Source organism: Hirundo rustica, chromosome 8, assembly GCF_015227805.2.
Source record: "Hirundo rustica isolate bHirRus1 chromosome 8, bHirRus1.pri.v3, whole genome shotgun sequence".
Lineage (NCBI taxonomy): Eukaryota > Metazoa > Chordata > Aves > Passeriformes > Hirundinidae > Hirundo > Hirundo rustica.
Window position 1 is genome coordinate 26,494,515 of NC_053457.1, and position 17,400 is coordinate 26,511,914.

General features: G+C 41.3%; 1 protein-coding gene across 5 annotated transcripts in view; it reads left to right on the forward strand.

Annotated features, from left to right (window-relative positions):
* The window catches only part of SHOC2 (SHOC2 leucine rich repeat scaffold protein), a 59,906-nt gene extending 54,516 nt beyond the window's left edge, over positions 1-5,390 (forward strand). For all 5 annotated transcript variants that reach the window (XM_040071426.1, XM_040071428.2, XM_040071427.2 and 2 more), the window contains exons 6-9: positions 207-329; positions 2,428-2,565; positions 3,057-3,174; positions 4,154-5,390. In XM_040071426.1, the coding sequence (XP_039927360.1) occupies positions 207-329; positions 2,428-2,565; positions 3,057-3,174; positions 4,154-4,362 (588 nt within the window). In that variant the 3' untranslated portion in view covers positions 4,363-5,390. The remainder of the gene's footprint in view (positions 1-206; positions 330-2,427; positions 2,566-3,056; positions 3,175-4,153) is intronic.
* Positions 5,391-17,400: the final 12,010 nt, after the last annotated feature.

Sequence of the window (17,400 nt, forward strand, 5' to 3'; positions counted from 1 at the left end):
AGAGAGTCAATTCTGTAACTCTAGATTGGTAACACTAATATTTGTTGGAATTTGAAAAAATTGGCCAATTACCAACATTTTATTCTGATTTCATTATCGACTATGTTGTTATCAAGTATTTCTGTTAGCAGTTCGTTTAATCTGTCAGATGCCTTCCCAACTTCTTGCAAGGGCAGACCCTAAATGTTTGCTGTGTTAAATCACAGGACAATCAGCTGACATCTCTCCCCCTGGACTTTGGGACTTGGACAAGTATGGTAGAACTGAACTTAGCGACTAACCAGCTCACAAAAATCCCTGAGGATGTATCTGGGCTTGTTTCTCTTGAGGTGAGAAGAGTATAAATTGACAGCTAAGTGAATACTTGCAACATAGGGATTCTCTGCTTCAGGTTTAAGTAATATTATTTTTGGATCAAATAAAACTAAATAAATACTGTGCTGTTTAATTTCCTTTTGCATCTGTTTGTGGCTGTCGTCAGCAGCTTTTGAATGTTGTTCTTTAGGTTCTCGATGAGCGTGCACAAACCACTACATACAGGTATATTTTTAGCCAGGTAGAAAGAATTTTTTTCTCAACAGGAATTAGTGTTGTAAATGCAATGTTGCTGAACTCTGTTCAATTCCTGGAGACCAGCCTAGAAGCAACAGAGATCAGAAAAACATAATGAAATGTTTGACAGCCAGGGGTGGCTTGAGTGTAGCTCTGTGAACCTTGTAGGCAGCCAGGTGGGAATTCTCAGCCTTTGAGGGGGAGGAACTCGTAGGTTAAAAGCATGAACTAAACCTGCTCTGTCCCCTCATCCTGTTTCTCAGGGTACCATCAGCAGAGACAAATTATTGCCTTGGAGGGACAGAAAGATGGAGGTACTTGTTTGGGCAGTTGAGGGGACTTTGTAGGCTCTCTGAGCTGGTGGGAAAAATTTGTTAAAGAGCTATAACAAATGGCATATTTGAAATTGTGAATTTCTAATGTGACTTCTTTGTGAATATTTAATTATTCCTGTAGTCTGGGGCAAAAATTATGACAGAGTAATAGTTACTTAATTGCCCAGTTCCCTTTTAAGTGAAGGCTGTGGTTGATGTGATTGGGAAATTAGTAACCTCTAACAACTGGGTTTGCTGGTGGTCTGTCAGCTGCTGAAGCTGGAGAAGCTGCTTGGTTTGCTGACCTGTTACCTCTGTGTTTCTCTGTAATTAAAAAAATCAAATACAAAGGGCTGTTTGGGCGGTGTTTACACAAAAGTGAAGGTTCCCACAGCAGTGCTAAGTCAGCTGCATTGCATGTAGGTAATATTGTCTGTTCCTGCCTTTGTTTCTTGATACGTGATTAAAACATTACTGTTCTCACTGCTCTGTGCATGTCGTAGTGCATAAAGGATGGTCACTGAAATGCTGCTTCTGTTAGTCCTCAGGCACTGGCTTTTTTCCACTTTGATTTTTCACTTTGATTCTCACCATGTATTTTCTTCCTGCCTGTGGTGTTTTCACATTACAGGAAGCCGGTGAGAGTTGGGATTATTGGTAGAAGACAGGCACTTGCAACCTTGGCTGGTTGTGTGTGGCTGGCACGAGGGTCCACGCTGGCTGATGTTTCACATCCTCATGTTTCAATGGGCCTTCTTAAAGAACTAGATAATAGCATGGTTTAATCAGTAATTAATTACCTGATTACTCATGGTGCTGTTATGAGGCTTGATGACTTCCAAGAACTGCAGGGTTTCTCTGGAGGAAAAATGGTGTATTAGTGTAACCCCTGGTTAACTTTGCTGTGGAATAATGAATGACTCTGTTAACTGACCCTGCAAATAAGGATACACTTATTGAACCTGGGGTATTTGTAACTCAACTCAGAAAGGAGGAGAAAAACAAGAGGACAGCGCTGTAGTAGGCGTGGGTGTGTGATGGCAGCCCGTTTTGGAAAGCCAGTGTTCTGCTTAGGTGCTCCCATCTGTGTGTTTATTTGCTGCTGCTCCTGACCAAAGGGACATAGGGAGAAGAGGAAGTACTAAGCTTTTTAAGGGGAACTTGGCAAGCACAGCAAGTAATGTAAAACACAATTATGAGATGGCTATAAGGAAGCGTAGCAAAATGATAGGCAAATTCAGGAAGAAACTGTTTTTCTTTGGTAATTTCAAGAAATAAGATTTCTATTGTTTTTGCTTTGCATTTATTATTTTGTATAATTATATTTGAAAGGAGTATATCCTAAATGTATGTATTTGTATGATTAAAGACTTGGAAAAAAATATATTAACTCAATGACTTGTTTTATTTTTTTTTTAATTTTCAACTACTTCCTCAATGTAAATGTAGGCTAATATTGGACTTCATTACTTGAAAATATGTTTTTAAAAAAGTATCTTAATCTGTTATTTAATTATTGTGTTGCTTAAATTCTGTGTTTGGTTACTGTTTCTTTTTTGAGGTTCTTATCTTGTCAAACAATCTCCTAAAGAAACTTCCCCATGGAATTGGAAATCTGCGGAAACTCCGAGAGTTAGATCTAGAGGAAAACAAACTGGAATCCTTGCCAAATGAAATAGCTTACCTCAAGGATCTGCAGGTGAAACAATAATTGGTCGAGATAAACATCTTACGTCCTTTATTTACACCATGCTGATTTAATTGCAGCTTGTTGGATGAGTGGAAACTATTTGAGACTGGACATAGAAACAAAAGTTCAGAGTATTTTGCAACTCCACCCACAATCAGTCCCCATTAACTGTTCCCCAGCTTTATTAGCTAATATTGAACAAAAAAAAATTTTGAAGTTTTTAACTGCTGTACCATGATTGCCATACCACTGCAGGAATTATTTCAGTCATGCTCATGAAATCTTCTGTGTTTAGGCATGTATTTTATTAGGCACATTTTTATTTTTACATTCAGTGATGCTTAATAGAGACTTGAAGTGTTGCTGAGTGGTTGAAATTTTTCATGTTCAAATTCAGGAGAGTAGACCCCATTCATTTGTCAGCTACATATCCTGTTATTTGCTGTCATTCCAAGCAAAAATCATTAAGTTTATTTGTAAAAATGTGGTTTTTCCCTTAGAAATTGGTTCTGACTAACAATCAGCTGACCACCCTTCCCAGAGGAATCGGTCACCTTACCAATCTGACGCACCTTGGGCTCGGAGAGAACCTTCTCACACACCTTCCTGAGGAAATTGGTAAGATCCCATTGTCTGGTTTGCTGCAGTGTGTCTGGGCAAAGCATGTGCCATAGCCAGCTATTCTGCTTATCTGTGAAAGCCACAAAATTAATTTGAAACTTCTAAATATGTCCAGCCTGATGTGAAGCATGTGCCACAGGAACAGTGCTAGAGTGTACAGTCTTCATCTTGCTGAACTGTAGTGGAAAGGATGCACTATTCTCTTTCAGTTCCGCTGCAGAAAGCTGGTGAACACACACCAACTTGTAATGGTGACATTCCTTATCTCCAAATTCTCCCACAATTTTTGTGTTATCCCTGACTCAACTTCATAAATCTATTCTTGGAGAGAGGAAAGGAATGGAAGAAGAAATTGCTCTGTTCTCCAGCTTCTGGTTAACCTGCATTTCAGTATCCGTAGTAGAGGCAAACGGTTGAATTTGAATTCAGGAAAAAATTTTCACACTTGTTAGTTCTATTTGATAAATTTGTAAGTTAATCTCTCTGTGCAGAGAAGTCACACTCTTCTGCTTTTTTTCCTGTGACACATGACAGTTACGGCTTCAGGTCTTTAATTACGGATTCTAATTGTATAAAAGGAATGACATAGATATTTTTAAAGAGAGCATAGATCCAGTATGGTATAAGTATTTCCAAGGTCCTTTTTGACTAGATAGCCATTCCACGTTGCCTGCACTTGCATAGCTCTTGAATGGTTATGGTGAAGTCTCTCTCAGTTCTTATTCTCTGTATTTGCATTGTATTTATTATCTAAAGGAGATGCACTAATGGATATTTTTACAGAGAAACTAAAGCAAATTGACTTTTGCTTAGGTACTGGTGAACAGAACTTGCTGTGCTTGAGAACAGGAGTCTCACTGACTCAAGGTTCTGTGTAGGAAACAGTCTTCAAGTGGACTCAGAGCCTCTGTCTAAAAGTTACAAACTTCATGAATCCAAAAGACACTACTACTACTTATTATTTTATTTTAACCAGGTACACTGGAGAATCTGGAAGAACTGTATTTGAATGACAACCCCAATCTGCACAGCCTTCCCTTTGAGCTGGCTCTTTGCAGCAAACTGTCAATAATGAGTATTGAGAACTGCCCGCTCAGCCACCTTCCACCTCAGATTGTTGCAGGAGGACCCTCCTTCATCATTCAGTTCCTAAAAATGCAGGGACCATATCGTGCCATGGTCTGATGCTCATCGACTTGTCCAATACACTGTACAAAATACAAACTGCATTAATGTTGTAATTGTCTGTATATGTATATATAATATAATATATGTGGTTTATATTATATTATATATATATAAATATATAAATAATATAAAAAGGCAAATTTAAGACTGCATTATGTGTTTCTGCTAATAGAGGAATCATAGCCATTTAGATTTTTTTTTTTTTTTTATTCTGTAAAAATGCTTGTCTAAGTTTTCTTTGCTGAACTCAATGGAAGTTGTCTGAATAATCTGAAAATGCCAGTTCATTTAAAGCAATTGCCAATGAAATCAAAGTTTAAATTTAAGGGACAAAACCAGTTTTGCTTAGGTTTACTTTCAGTTAAGAGAAATGTATAACCTCTATATAATGAACTTTTCTGTTTTGCTCTCCCCCCCTTTTATTTTTTTTGTGTCAAAACCTGAAAGGGTCAAGTGCCCTGAGGTTGGGATTTTCTTTTAACTTATTTTGAGATTTGAAGCAAATGGTGTTTTTATATTGTTTACAGTCAGAGTAAATCACTGGATTTTGTTTTATTCTGATTTGCTCTGTTTTAATCAATCATATCTAGAGTTTATATGCCTCTGCTGATGAATTTTTATCAACCAGTTTGTATACTAAAAACATACTCATCAGAACAACTGGCAGGTGAAAAGGATGCAGTCAAAACAAAAAGAAAAGAAAAATAGCTTGAATTCCTTTAAGTCTTGCTTCCCTGAGTTATCAGTTGCAGGCATAACATATCTGAACTGAGCCTTTTGCAGTTGGTCTTTTCTAGCACAAGTAAACCTTTTCAGATTGGTAAAAATGTGGATTTTCCTCAGTGAAGAGCGGTTTTCATTGTGTGAAGTAACAAGTCCATGAGGTCTAACAGTACAGTTAAGTGACAAGGAAATAATATATATGTACATTTTTATTACAATGTTGAGTCATAAACTACAACAGGCAATTTTAAGGGTTCCTTATAGACCTTGTACAATAAATGAATGTGTCTTACTTTTAAACACTGCAATATATGTAAGTTTTAAGGTTGGTTAACAATGTACTATGGTTTTATATCTTGACTTGCCTTGTACCTCCTTCCATTATGGAACTTCTGTGTCCAAGCACAATATCTTCACACTGTGCTGTTTTGCTGCTGAACTAAATGCACTTTTCCCCACAGCTGGGGCACTTGCTTCAAAATATTCAGTTCAGTATCTTGATTATTCTTTTTTAACTTCATCCTATCTGTTTCAGTATTAAACCGATCTATTAAAAAAGAGGCACCTTTTTCATTTGTGCAGAGATGTTGATAGCTCAAGAGAAACACTGTAAGTAGTGGACATGCAGTTTTATCATGAATTTCTTGGCTGTTTAGAAGGCAGAAGATGCTTCAGGGAGATTTACACTATTGCTGCACTTGCAGGGCCCGTTGTCCTTTTTCAGGAGGGTAAGAACTTGAGGCAGTCACATTCCATGGTTACCCAAGAACTGTTCAGTTTATATTCACTGGAATTGCTGCTGGGGTAGTGTGACTTACAGGACTGTACCTTTTGCACAAAACCAAATCAATGGATGCCATGGGAAATCTGTTTCACATGCAGAGTTCGGGAATATTATTTCTGGCTTTCAGGCGTGCTTATTTAGACATATTTCCTCGATCTACTTGCATTTTGTTTTGTTGTATGTCTTTTCATTAACAAGGAGTAAGTTTTAAATGGAAGGCAGGTGGAGATATAAAACCTTAGAGGGCTTAAACATGCTGTAAAACTATTGTAGATGTCACTGGATTTTACTAAGTAATGTTCTGTTCTTTCTCACACGCTTTCTCTGTCATTCCCCCCCTTCCCTTTTTTTTTGGGTGGTTTTTTTTTGTTTTTTTACATCTACTGTAGCTTTTCAGTTTAGGTTTTAGTTTATAAAAGGCTAGTTCCTTACAGTTCTGCCTGAGTTAATCTTTCTCAGCCCTAAGGCGTTAAAATATGGAGATGCTGAAATGCTTAGTATCGAGACTGTAATCTGAATTCTGAATATACTGCAAAGTCCGTGTTTGTGCCCTCAGGTCACTGGAGGGAAACTGGTTTGATTAATATGGTTCCTTAAAGCAAAAGTGGCGACCCCTTGTGTTTCCAAATGTCTTGGTCTCGTTCCCTGTCTGCTCCTCAATCCCGTTTTTATAAGAGTTCAAGGGATTGAATTAGTTTAGTTTGTAAATATGTCGATTATTCACCTTGTTAAGGTACATGGTTAATGACTGTATGATTGGAGCTGACCCTCTCTCACATAAATTCCTGTGGAGAAGTTGGCTACCAAAATAGTGCTTGTTACACTCACTTCAAAACAAGCTATTCTTTTCAGTACACTCATAGAAATAAATAAAGCTATGTTTTAATTCATTACTATATTAAAAACAGGATATTTTTTTCAAACGATCTTTGTACTAGTATGGTTGTTGCAATGCCAGAGAATCCGGAGCCCTGTTTTAGGAGTTTAATTTTGTACACTTTGAGGTGGATGCTTATTTTTTCAGTGTCTCAAGGGAGATTTGAATAAGAGCAGTGTGAGAGAAGTTCTGGTACAGGAGAAATCAAGTCAGAAGAATTTGAAATGTTCTTTAAAATGGTCTGAAAGTTTAAGTATTAAACATCTGGCACAGATTGGGAATACACGCATATAAATCTGTATAAGTACAATACATGGATTTATATCCAGATCTATACATAGGTCCATATAAATCCAGCCATTTTGATAATTCAAAATAGTCTTACCTCCTGAAATAAAAGACTTTTGCATTTCCCAGGATGCTGGATTGTTAACTGGTGTAGTTTCTAAATGGTATTACTGCCTGGTGACATTCAGTTGAATACACACACTGGCTTACACGTGTTTAAGAATTTTATTTGCCCTAATCAGTTAAAGTATGAATGGAAAGAACTCTTCGTTCTGACAACTGTATGTATACATAAATACAAAAAACGTATTTGTGTATCAATACATGTATGAAATCATAGACAAGGTAGAGAAATTAATTATTTAGAGCATTTTTGGAAATAAGATTGAGAAACAAGCGATTCCCAGATACTTGTATTAAATGTTTATCCTTCTTGCTATACTGAGGGAAATAATTTAGAACGGTTATTGAAAAATGTGACAATCTTTACTTTGGGTGAAAATCATGACCTTGATTGCTTGTCCATAGCCAAAATATCAATTTTGTATGTGTCTGTGCCTGTGTACAAACATACTTGTGCCCCATAGGCACTATCCTGAATCATGTTTTGATTTAACAAGCTAAATTACTAGCTAAATTATATGTAGTATTGTGAAAGTCTGTAAAGGTATAAAGCAGATCAGAGATTTGCTAAACCATGAGAAGAAGGAACAGTTGCTGTTGTGACACATGTTGGTCACATATTGCATTTTACTTTACTAAATAGGAATTTGTTTGATAATTTGTTGCAAAAGTCTTTTAGCATAAGCCTGTTAATCTGTGTCTCTCACTGTCCCATATTCAAGTTTGTCACCAAAATTGTCTGGTATAAGTGCAGTGGAAATGCTGCTTGTAAAGTTGGGTCACACAGTTGTATAATTGGGACTTTTCATTTTGGCAGATGCCAATGGAAATGTAGACCTTCATGCACCCTTTTTAGAAAGATCTGGATTGTAGGATATTTGCTTCAGTGCCTCTCTTTGATTTAGTATTTTTAGGAACGTGCATGTTTAGACATCTTGAAGGTTGTGTTTGCCCATGTACATGATTTAGAAAATTGGTACCTAGATTGTCTCACTGGTTAGTGCTTAAACCCATTGTGTCACCTGGAATTCAAGTGTCATCTTCAATCCTCTGAGTTTGAGAAATATCTTTTATTTAGCAATTAGAAATCTTTGAGAAGTTATTTTTTTCTCCCCCCCCCCCCTTTTTTTTTTTAAAAAAAATTATTTTATTTTAACCCCCCCAAATAAATTAAGCTTCTGAATCAGCACAAATCCATATTAGGAACCTTTTCCTATCTGTATGCAATGAAGAATTTTCCTGTCAGTGTCACAGCTCAGTTGTATCAAATATACATGCCAGAATAGCTTCTAGGTAGAAATGTGCAGTTGGTGGTAATTTGCACAACACAAACTTCAAGGCGCAGTAAGGACGATTACAAACAAATGATAGGATCTACGAGTGGGTTTGTTTTCCCATTAGCTAATATCAAAATTTATGTTTATTATTTTTCTGATTTAGATCTTAACCAGGACTGCACAGGACCTTTGCTGTGGAAATATATCAGACCACACTAATTTTGTGGTTAAAAGCTAAGTGAGAGTGTAAACAGTCTACAAAAATGTACTTTTAATCCGAATTATTGTAATGTTGTTCTGTCTATATAAAATATTGCCTTGCTTTTTTATAAGAGTCATTCTGTATCAATGCATTCATTATAAATAGTATATTTGTACATAAGCTGCCACTGAGTCTTTTCAAAGTTTTGTAGTATTTCTAGTCTGACATTAACCTCAATGTAAGTCTACTTTTGCAGCACCTGAAATTAAGAACTGCTTTCTCATTATATACTTGCCACTCTTCAAAAGATCTCAAAATACAGATTTTCATGTAGAGCAATTACAGGGAACTTCAAAAGCTGAATGATAGTAACTTCTTCACTCAGTCATGTAGACTGGAGACCTTCTGTAAAGCAAATATTGGTAAAAAAAAAAAAATTATATTCATTTTGTTATAGTTTAGTAGGGTGTGTAGTAAAAAAAAATCCCACAGCTTTCTCTATGATGAGGAAAATAAATCTTGGATTTTAGTGCAAAATGCATTTCAGCAGGAACAAAATTCAAGTAGGTATAGAATTGTGATGCCTAAAAGACAGACACCAGCATTTAATCTTCAGGTTTAATAAAAGACAGTATTGCTAAGCTGCCATGGCACTGATTAAACTGATACCATTCAGCTCTGTGAAGCTCATTGCACAGACTGCTTCAAGAAAGTCCTGCTTACATTGTTCCTTACAAATAAACAAACAAACAGTGTCCTTAGAAGTCAGAATAGCAAGACCTCAGGAGTTTGGACGTGGGGAAAGAGGAAAAGGCTTGTAGCTGCTCTCTTTAAAAAGCTGGAACCAGCTCTCACGTGCAGCAGTCACTTGTGCAGTAATGAGTGCTTCTGTCATTTCATCAAATCCCTGCTGGTTAAAATTGGTCGAGGGTCTGATCAAAATACCTGAATTTTGGTCTTTGAGGTGATTCTGACAATTGAGAACAAGCCAGTCTCCTCACCAGCATGGCAGTGCTGTGTCCTGTGCTGTGGTGTTGGACCACCTGCCCTCCACGCCTGTCTGCCAGGGCAGGATGTGCAGTTCCTCTGCTGTGCTGCTCCAGACCTCACCAACCACAGTTTGAAGGGCTTGCAAAAAGGAAATGACATCTGTATCACTGCGTTTAGTAGTTTTGATAGATGAAGCAAATTCACAGAAAAAAAATATTTTTCCTTTTTTTTTTTTTTTTTTTTTTTTTTTTTTATTTTTAATTTTACATCTCTGTATTCTTGGCCTCTGCGACATCCTGTGTCTAATAATTCTACAATATAATTATGTGCTGGGTGAAAAAGTACTTCCTTTTGTTTGTTTTGAACCACGCCACCTTATTTCATTTGGTAACTCCTAGTTCTTGCAGAACTGGAAATTTATGAACAGTTTTTTTTTTCCTGTTCATCTGCTTTTCACCACTCTTGAAGGTTTTGGGTTTATTTTCATAAGTGGCAGCATTTTTTTCTCCAAGTCATGGAGTTCTAGTTTGTTAGCTTCTCTTCAAACTAAACCTCTTCCATTCTCTGATAATTCTTGCTGCCTTTCTCTGTGGTTTTCTAGTCCCAGCTCTGAGTCTTTTTCCTAATTTGTTGCCCTTAGGAATCTCTTTTGTTCTTTGTGTACTTCTGCTTTGTGAAATAAAAGTACAGTTCTGTTACAAAAAGTTGAGTGGATGATAAAGTTTAGTACTAAGCTCTGGTGAGGAATAATCACACTAGGAAGGATCAGATTGGGATTTATATTTGAGATGCAGGCCACCCTCTGCCATAATTAATTGTTTTTTCTGATTAGCTATAACTGTCTTCTATCATCTCTTGCAACTAGGTATACAAAACAGAATTAATACGAAATTTTTCATAGTGTGCTGATTTAAGTAATGCCAGGATTTAAAATATTCATGCTAGTAAGAGTTCATTGTTTTGGAAGATGGGACTTTCGAATATTTCAGCTGACCTTTTTAACCTGCCAAAGGCCAACATTTTCTGAAAGTACTGGGAAATTTCTGGCATTACTGTTTTTTTGGAAGAGAAATTGGAGACTGCACTGGTTGGATTTTACTTTCTTCCTTGAAGAAAGCTTGTAGAAAGCTACATAAGAAATTCACATAGTTAAAAGAGAGATGAAAAGGAATATTCCCTGGCCCTTCTATGACAGGGAGCATCCTGCCAACAATTGGTGTCAGCCAGAGCTCGGCAGCCACCTGAGCTGGGGGGTGCTTGCTGGTTGTGACCACTTTTTGTTCAGATGGTTGAAGTGAGCATCCCCAGATGAGCCTGGCCTCAAGAACCATGTTACTTGGCTCTAATGGAGTGAAAAGTGAAGAATGTGTCTTGTTTCTGCCACCCCATGTCCTTAAGGCTGTACGAAAGGCCTCAGAAATATGCAGACGGTGTCTTGTGTGTCTCTGGTGAGACAAACAGATGAAATGTTTGTGTAATTCATCCAGCCCAAGTGCTTCAGGATACCCAGTGTCCCAGCGCTGCTCTCCAGGGACAGGTCCTGCTCTCCACTTGTGGCAGCTGAGCATTTTAGATACCCTCTGTATGTTGTTTAGTGTACAAATACTGCATAAAATCGGAACACTGGGCAGCCCTATAGAGCATACCCTGTGCTGTGGACTCTTTATGGTGGCCATGGTAGGAAAAAAAAGGTGTTAGAGGGCTGGAGATGGTTAACTTTGATACAACTAGAACAGGCTGAGGCCTTGAAAGCTAATTTGTTTCATTTTCACAATCCATCTCAGTCAAATAAAATACATCATCTCTTCGTTCAACCCTTGCCTCGCTTTGGATTGTAAGAGTAGGAGATAATTTGATTACCAAGATCAAATGATGATGTTTTAGAGGAGGAGCCATCTGGAGTTTCTGAGTGAGCAGCTGGCAGCCTGGGCTGCACAGTTAATGATCTGACTATGTGCCTTGCAACTATTTTTTTCCTGTGCAAAACCTTTTAAGAGTCTTCAGAGATCAATCTACCCCACTGCCTCCAAGTAAGATGCTATCTGCAAAATTGCAGACAAGTGTTCCCTTTTAAAAGCTCTTTCCACAACACCCTCTTTCTTTTCTATTAGTAAAGTATTTCTTTGTTAAGACTCATAATGAATCCTTAATTTGCTGTAGTTTGGTACTTGGCTTTTTTTGACCTAGTAGTAGCTGGTTTGCATTTTGTCCTACATTATTACAGCTGTACTGCCTGAAGTGATTTCCAAACTTCATGTGGTCAGTTTTAATGGAAATACATTTTTTCCTTGAAAATCTTAAGATGTTGTTTGAAAACAGCTGTGGTAAAGACAGTGCAGTAAAACTCTTCTCTCCATATGACCCAAGGTTTTTGGGCACATTTAATCTTTTTTTGGTCTCTGCCAAGTAACGTTAACTGAGTGGAAAGTTATAACTAACTTAGAATTATCTATCCTTGCCAGAGCAGAAGTGGGTAAGAGATTTAACTAGGTATGGAGCTTCTGGTCAGTGAAGCAGCTCTGATTTCAGGCTTTTTAATCATCTCCAAGTCAAGCACTTCTTTTTAGGCCTGCCAGGCATTTCCAACCTCCCAAAAAGCCACATGAGACAGTGCCATGTGGCTCTGATGTGGGGGACCAGGAGAGAGTCCCAGCAGCACCAGGGAGTCAGAGGTTTGCCTGGAAAGACTGAAAGGCACTGGAGGCAATTCCCTAAAAGCAAACTGAGCCAAGTGCAGAGCGGGTGGGACTCTGCCAGCCTCTCCTGATTGATGCTATGGGGAGCCCAGGCTGCAGCTCCAGGCACAGCCAAGATTCTTGGGTCTGTGGCTCCACCAGATGGATGGTCCTGAGGCCAGGCTGCTGCTTCTTCTGAAGAAGCTTTTGAAAGTTGGGGAGGGTTGATGCCACTTGAAAACAGAACCTTAGCTGGAAGTAGCAGGATCCCCCATGAGAAGGAGGGGGCTCTCTAGCGTTGCTTCTTTTTACCCTGTGAGCTCTTCAACTCCTGTCAACTCTGATCTCAGCCTCTCCACTCGTTCTCTTACCTGCCAACTCTCCTACTTCAGATTTCACTCTTGCCAGCAGCCAGGTATCTCACCCCTGTGCCTCCCACACTTTGCTGAGTTGAAGTAAGTGGAGGAAGGCTGGGAGAGCAAAAAGATGGTGTAGGACCAGTGACTTCTGCCCCATGTACCTGTTGGTGCAGCCAGTGCTTCTGAACTTGCTTTGTATTGGTTGTGAGCCCCTTTAAAGTCTCCAATTCTCTTGCGGAGTGGAAACACCAAGAGAAAAACAGGATTTGGGAACAGATGGCTGGGAGAGAAAAATAAAAAAGATGGATCAGCTGCACATGGCACAGCTGTGCATTGCTGTACAGCTTCTCTGTTGGCTCCTTGGACACAGCCAGGTTTTTACCTTGTGTCTCAGAGTCGCTGTAAAGGGATGGATGTCTGAGTACTTGCCAGATAAAAGATTTGGCTTGGGGTACGTGTCAAGACAGAAAGGAATGAATTTTGATTAAATGGCAATTCTGTGGCCAATCTGTGCCCCAAACCATTTAGGAATAAGGATGGATGGTTTAATTTTTGAAGCGACGCAAAATGCTTAACAGTCCGGGAAAGAGTTCTGAAATATGTGTAATGCTTAATAATATTCATCCCCTCTGCTTTAGGAAAACCCACATGCTCCCCCAGTTAAATTGTTAGTGAAGTATTAATAAGAAAATGACATTCTCATTTCATACAGACATGTTAATTCCCCTGAAATGTTTAAAAGATACATTTTTAAAATATATTTGCTAAAGTTGCCACGCTTGCTTTTTACCATTTTTGTCTTTTGCTCTGCTTAAGGAAAACTGAAATTGGATTGTAGTGAGGAATCAATCGTGATCTTAAGTGACTTCAGCTCCAGAGGACTTTGCTGGCCTGGCAAGGTGTCCCAGTGCTTAGGGACACAAGGAACCCTCCTAGGAAGCACGTGAGCCTGGCAGCTGGTGGGTAGACCAGAAGGGCTCCTCAACAAAATGCTTTTGATGTGCTGTTAGTTTAAGCCAGTTGCAGTAGCAGTGAAGATCTGGGGGATGCTTTTAGCCCAGCTAGAATGAAAGGGTGTTGAGATTCCAGTTGTGCTGTTTTGCTGTGCGTGTCTGAGAGCCTCTGGAAGTGCTTGGATGCTGTATGGCAATTTCCACATTGTGGTTGTTGCCCGGCAAATGGCTTGGCCTCAACAAGTGGAAAGAAAGATCTCAGGTTGGGTTCAGTGCTCCCTGTCTGGGGAGCTCCAGTGTTTCTCATGGATTGCTTTGCCTCTGGCTCCTCCTGCCCTTGTGTTTCACTGGGTGTGACAAGCTGAACAGCAGAACATACATGAAGTAGCAGAGATTGCTCCTTTCCCTTCCCTCAGCTATGGCTTCCATTGGTTTTCCTTGGAGTGGCAGAGGGTGTTAAAGACATCAAGCCTTGTGAAAATGGGGATGGTGTGAATGGGACCACTGACCTGCTGTTATCTTCCATCAGAGTGCAAAGACAGTTGTGGCAGAGGAATCTGCCATTGTTCTGTTCAGGGTTGAAAATTACTTCTCAGGGAAAAAAAAAAAGAAAAAAAAAAAAGTAAGAGTTTGCAGCAGCAGAGATTAATGCTTACTGACATGTGCTCTGTTTTCTGTTACACTTCAGGGAATGACATGGATTATTTTGCTCTTGAATTTTGTATGGCAGGAATTTCCCTTGGTACCTAGGATGCTTCCAGTGAAAAGGAAAATCTGAGTTGAAAAAGTGCAAGTGGAGATACAGTGCTTCACTCAGTCTGCCTTCTCTAAGTGCTTTGTCCTCATTACACATTACCACCCTTGATTCCCAGATAGGATAAATGTTTCCTGGGGAGAGAGCCAGTTTGTATTGCTGAAAAGCAGCTGACAGTGCTGAATAAGCAAATACATCAAAAGCTGATGTTTAAACTTAATTTGAGCCTCTCAGGGAAAAAAACAAGTTGTACCTTGCTATCTGTAATATCCCTATGCAATATTCCTGTGATTGTGCCTTGCAATTTGCAACATCCCTGTGCAATCTGCATGGGGTAGTTCTTGTAGGCAGTGTGGGAATGAGCGCAGGAATGATGATGCATGCAGAATCTGCAAACCACCGTGAGGATGAAAACTCTGGCCCTGGAGAGAAGAGCTCTTCATCCTCTGCCCACCAGATGAAGATGGTTTTGCTCTGGTTTTGGCTTGCCTGGCCATCACCACACAGGCCAGGAAGCTGTTAGACCATGGGCCAGCTGGAGTTCAAATGTGGGGCAGCACTTGGCCCTGCTCTGGGGTCTGAATCTGCTGTGACCTCCCCATTCTGGGCAGTCTCCCTGCACAGACAGGTCCCCTCCTTCCCTCTCATGGAGCAGATTGTGTGCAAGCATCCCTGCCATGTCCAGGTGGGTGGATTATGGCTGGGATGTGGAAAGGAGGCCTGGCCTTGATGGAACTCTCCCCTTTGGCATGGCCTGATGGCAGAGGGGCAGCTCTGGAAAGCTGATGAAGGCAAGCTCTCCCCAGCACCCCAGGTACTTGTGACACCCAGCTGAGTCCACTGTGAAGGTTTTCCTTGGAGGTATGTGTCCCTTTACAACTTTTTTCCCTCTACTCACTGCATCCCTGGCTAACAGTTCATCTGTGGTGGGGAATGAAAAGTCTCAGCTTGGAAGGGCTCTGCTCCCCATGACATCTTTTCCTGTGCTGGGTTTGATTGCCAGGAGACCTGGGCTTGCCCTGCTGTCCGTGCTCACTGTCCCCTTGGAGCTGGGGCAGGAGTGGGGGTGGAAGAACTGCTGCCTGGGGGAGAAATTACAGAAGCCAGCCGGCCACAGCCGCGATGGGGACAGCAGGGACACGGCGGCTCCATCTGGGAGGGGACTCTGCCTGTGCAGGGGAGAGTTTGTACCGTGATTTAGGGCTGGGGGGCTTGCAGGGCTCTGGATGATGCCCGTGTCCTCCTCGCTGTCCCCACCCGAGGCGGCTGATGTGAGCAGGAGGAGCTGATGCAAAGCACAGTCTCCTTCCAGAGCTGCTGCAGTTCCTGCACGGCTCCTCGGTGTTGTTTGCTTTTGCCACTAGATGGTGAAGTAAGGAATAAGGGAAAACGCAGGAAGCCTCGCTGTGTTCCCCTGCGGCCTCCCTCCCTGTGAAACCACGCTGACGTGCTCTGCTTTCTGGGAACCCAGCAATTTCAGGCAATTATTCCCTGGACATTTTACACAGCTCAGCCTTCAGGAACTGCTGCTGCCACCCCGACTCTTTGATCTTTTTAACTCCAGCGCTGCCGCCCTGCATTGCTGTAGACGTGGCAAGCTGTGTTAGACAGGGATGGCAAAGCTGCCAGGGGTGTACAGAAAGCTGTCTTGGGTCTGGTTTCGGAAGGGGGTGTGTGATCTGCTTCCCCTTCCCCACGAGGACCTGAACCTGCCGTGAGACCCACACCTTGGCAGCAGGGAATTGCAATCACTGCAAAGTGGCTGCTCTCTGTTGTGCCTTCTCTTTTCAGAGCTGTTTGCTTCTCTGGAATCTTTGCTCTGGCTGTGCTGGGGGAGTTGCTGGGGATGGGTGATGGAGCAGAGAGTTCCAGCTCACCTGGGGCACGTCTGCCATCGCAAGAGGGATTGAATGAGTTGGTGACAGCAGCCCCTGCCCCAGAGGTAGCAAAGTAGATGGTGGAGAACGGGCAGGGAAAGGGCAGGTACACACGTTTGGGCACTGGGGAGTGGAACTTGAAGGAATGAGTTACTGCTCAGCTGAGTAACTGAATGCCAGCGTCTCCCAGCTGGGAAATTAAATGCTTTAAAGGGACACGGTCTCAAGTTTGTCTTAAACATAGGCTGACTCTGCTCAGGACTCTGCTTGTTGAGCTGCAGAAATTTTACTCCTTTCATGTAAGGGAAAGTTATAAAGGTGCCCAACCTTTCTGCTCTCTGAATACTGGCCTGGGTGCCACTCTGCATGCCCAGGATGACCTGCTTTTCATAGAATCATAGAATGGTTTGGGTTGGAAGGCAGTTGAAAAGTCATCTAGTCCAATCCAACTCCCCTGCAATGAGCAGGGACATCTTCAGCTAGATCAGGATGCTCAGTGCCCCAACCAACCTGACCATGAGCACTTTTAGGAATGGGGCACCGACCACCTCTCAGGAGAAGCTGTTGCAGTGCAGGCTTGGAGAGCCATTCCCTCTGTGACTGGCTGGAGCACTGACCTGCCTGCCCCGGTTCCAGGAGGGTGGCAGTGCCTCTGGCTTGCTGGGCATTGCTGCTGAGGAGAGTCTTTGCACAGGAGCAGATCAGGGAGTGCCCACAGAAGCGAGGCTGTGTGTGGGCAACCTCCAGGTAGGAGAGGGGCCAGAGGTAGGAGAGTATCACCTACCCTAGGTCTGGCCAGGGCTGGAAGGATTTGGCTGTGTTTTCACCGTGTTTTGGCTGTGTGGTCCTTAGGTATGGAAAAGCCCATTGTGGTCTGGTAGAGGGTTTTATGAGAGGCAATGAATCAGTCCCCTGAGCGAGATAATGAGCAGTATGGAAGGTCCCTGTAGTGTATTCGGAATGCTCCATAGACGGTTTGGTTTATTTTTTAGTATATTTCCACTGTTCTTGGCTAATTTCAGTGGTATCTATCTTGTGAGCTGGCAGGCTGGGGAGCCTGGGGAGGGGAATGGAGCTGCTCCCCAGCACTGAGGGATGGTCCCCTGGTGTTTAGTTCTGGCCATGTTGCAGGATGCAGCAAGGAAGCACAACT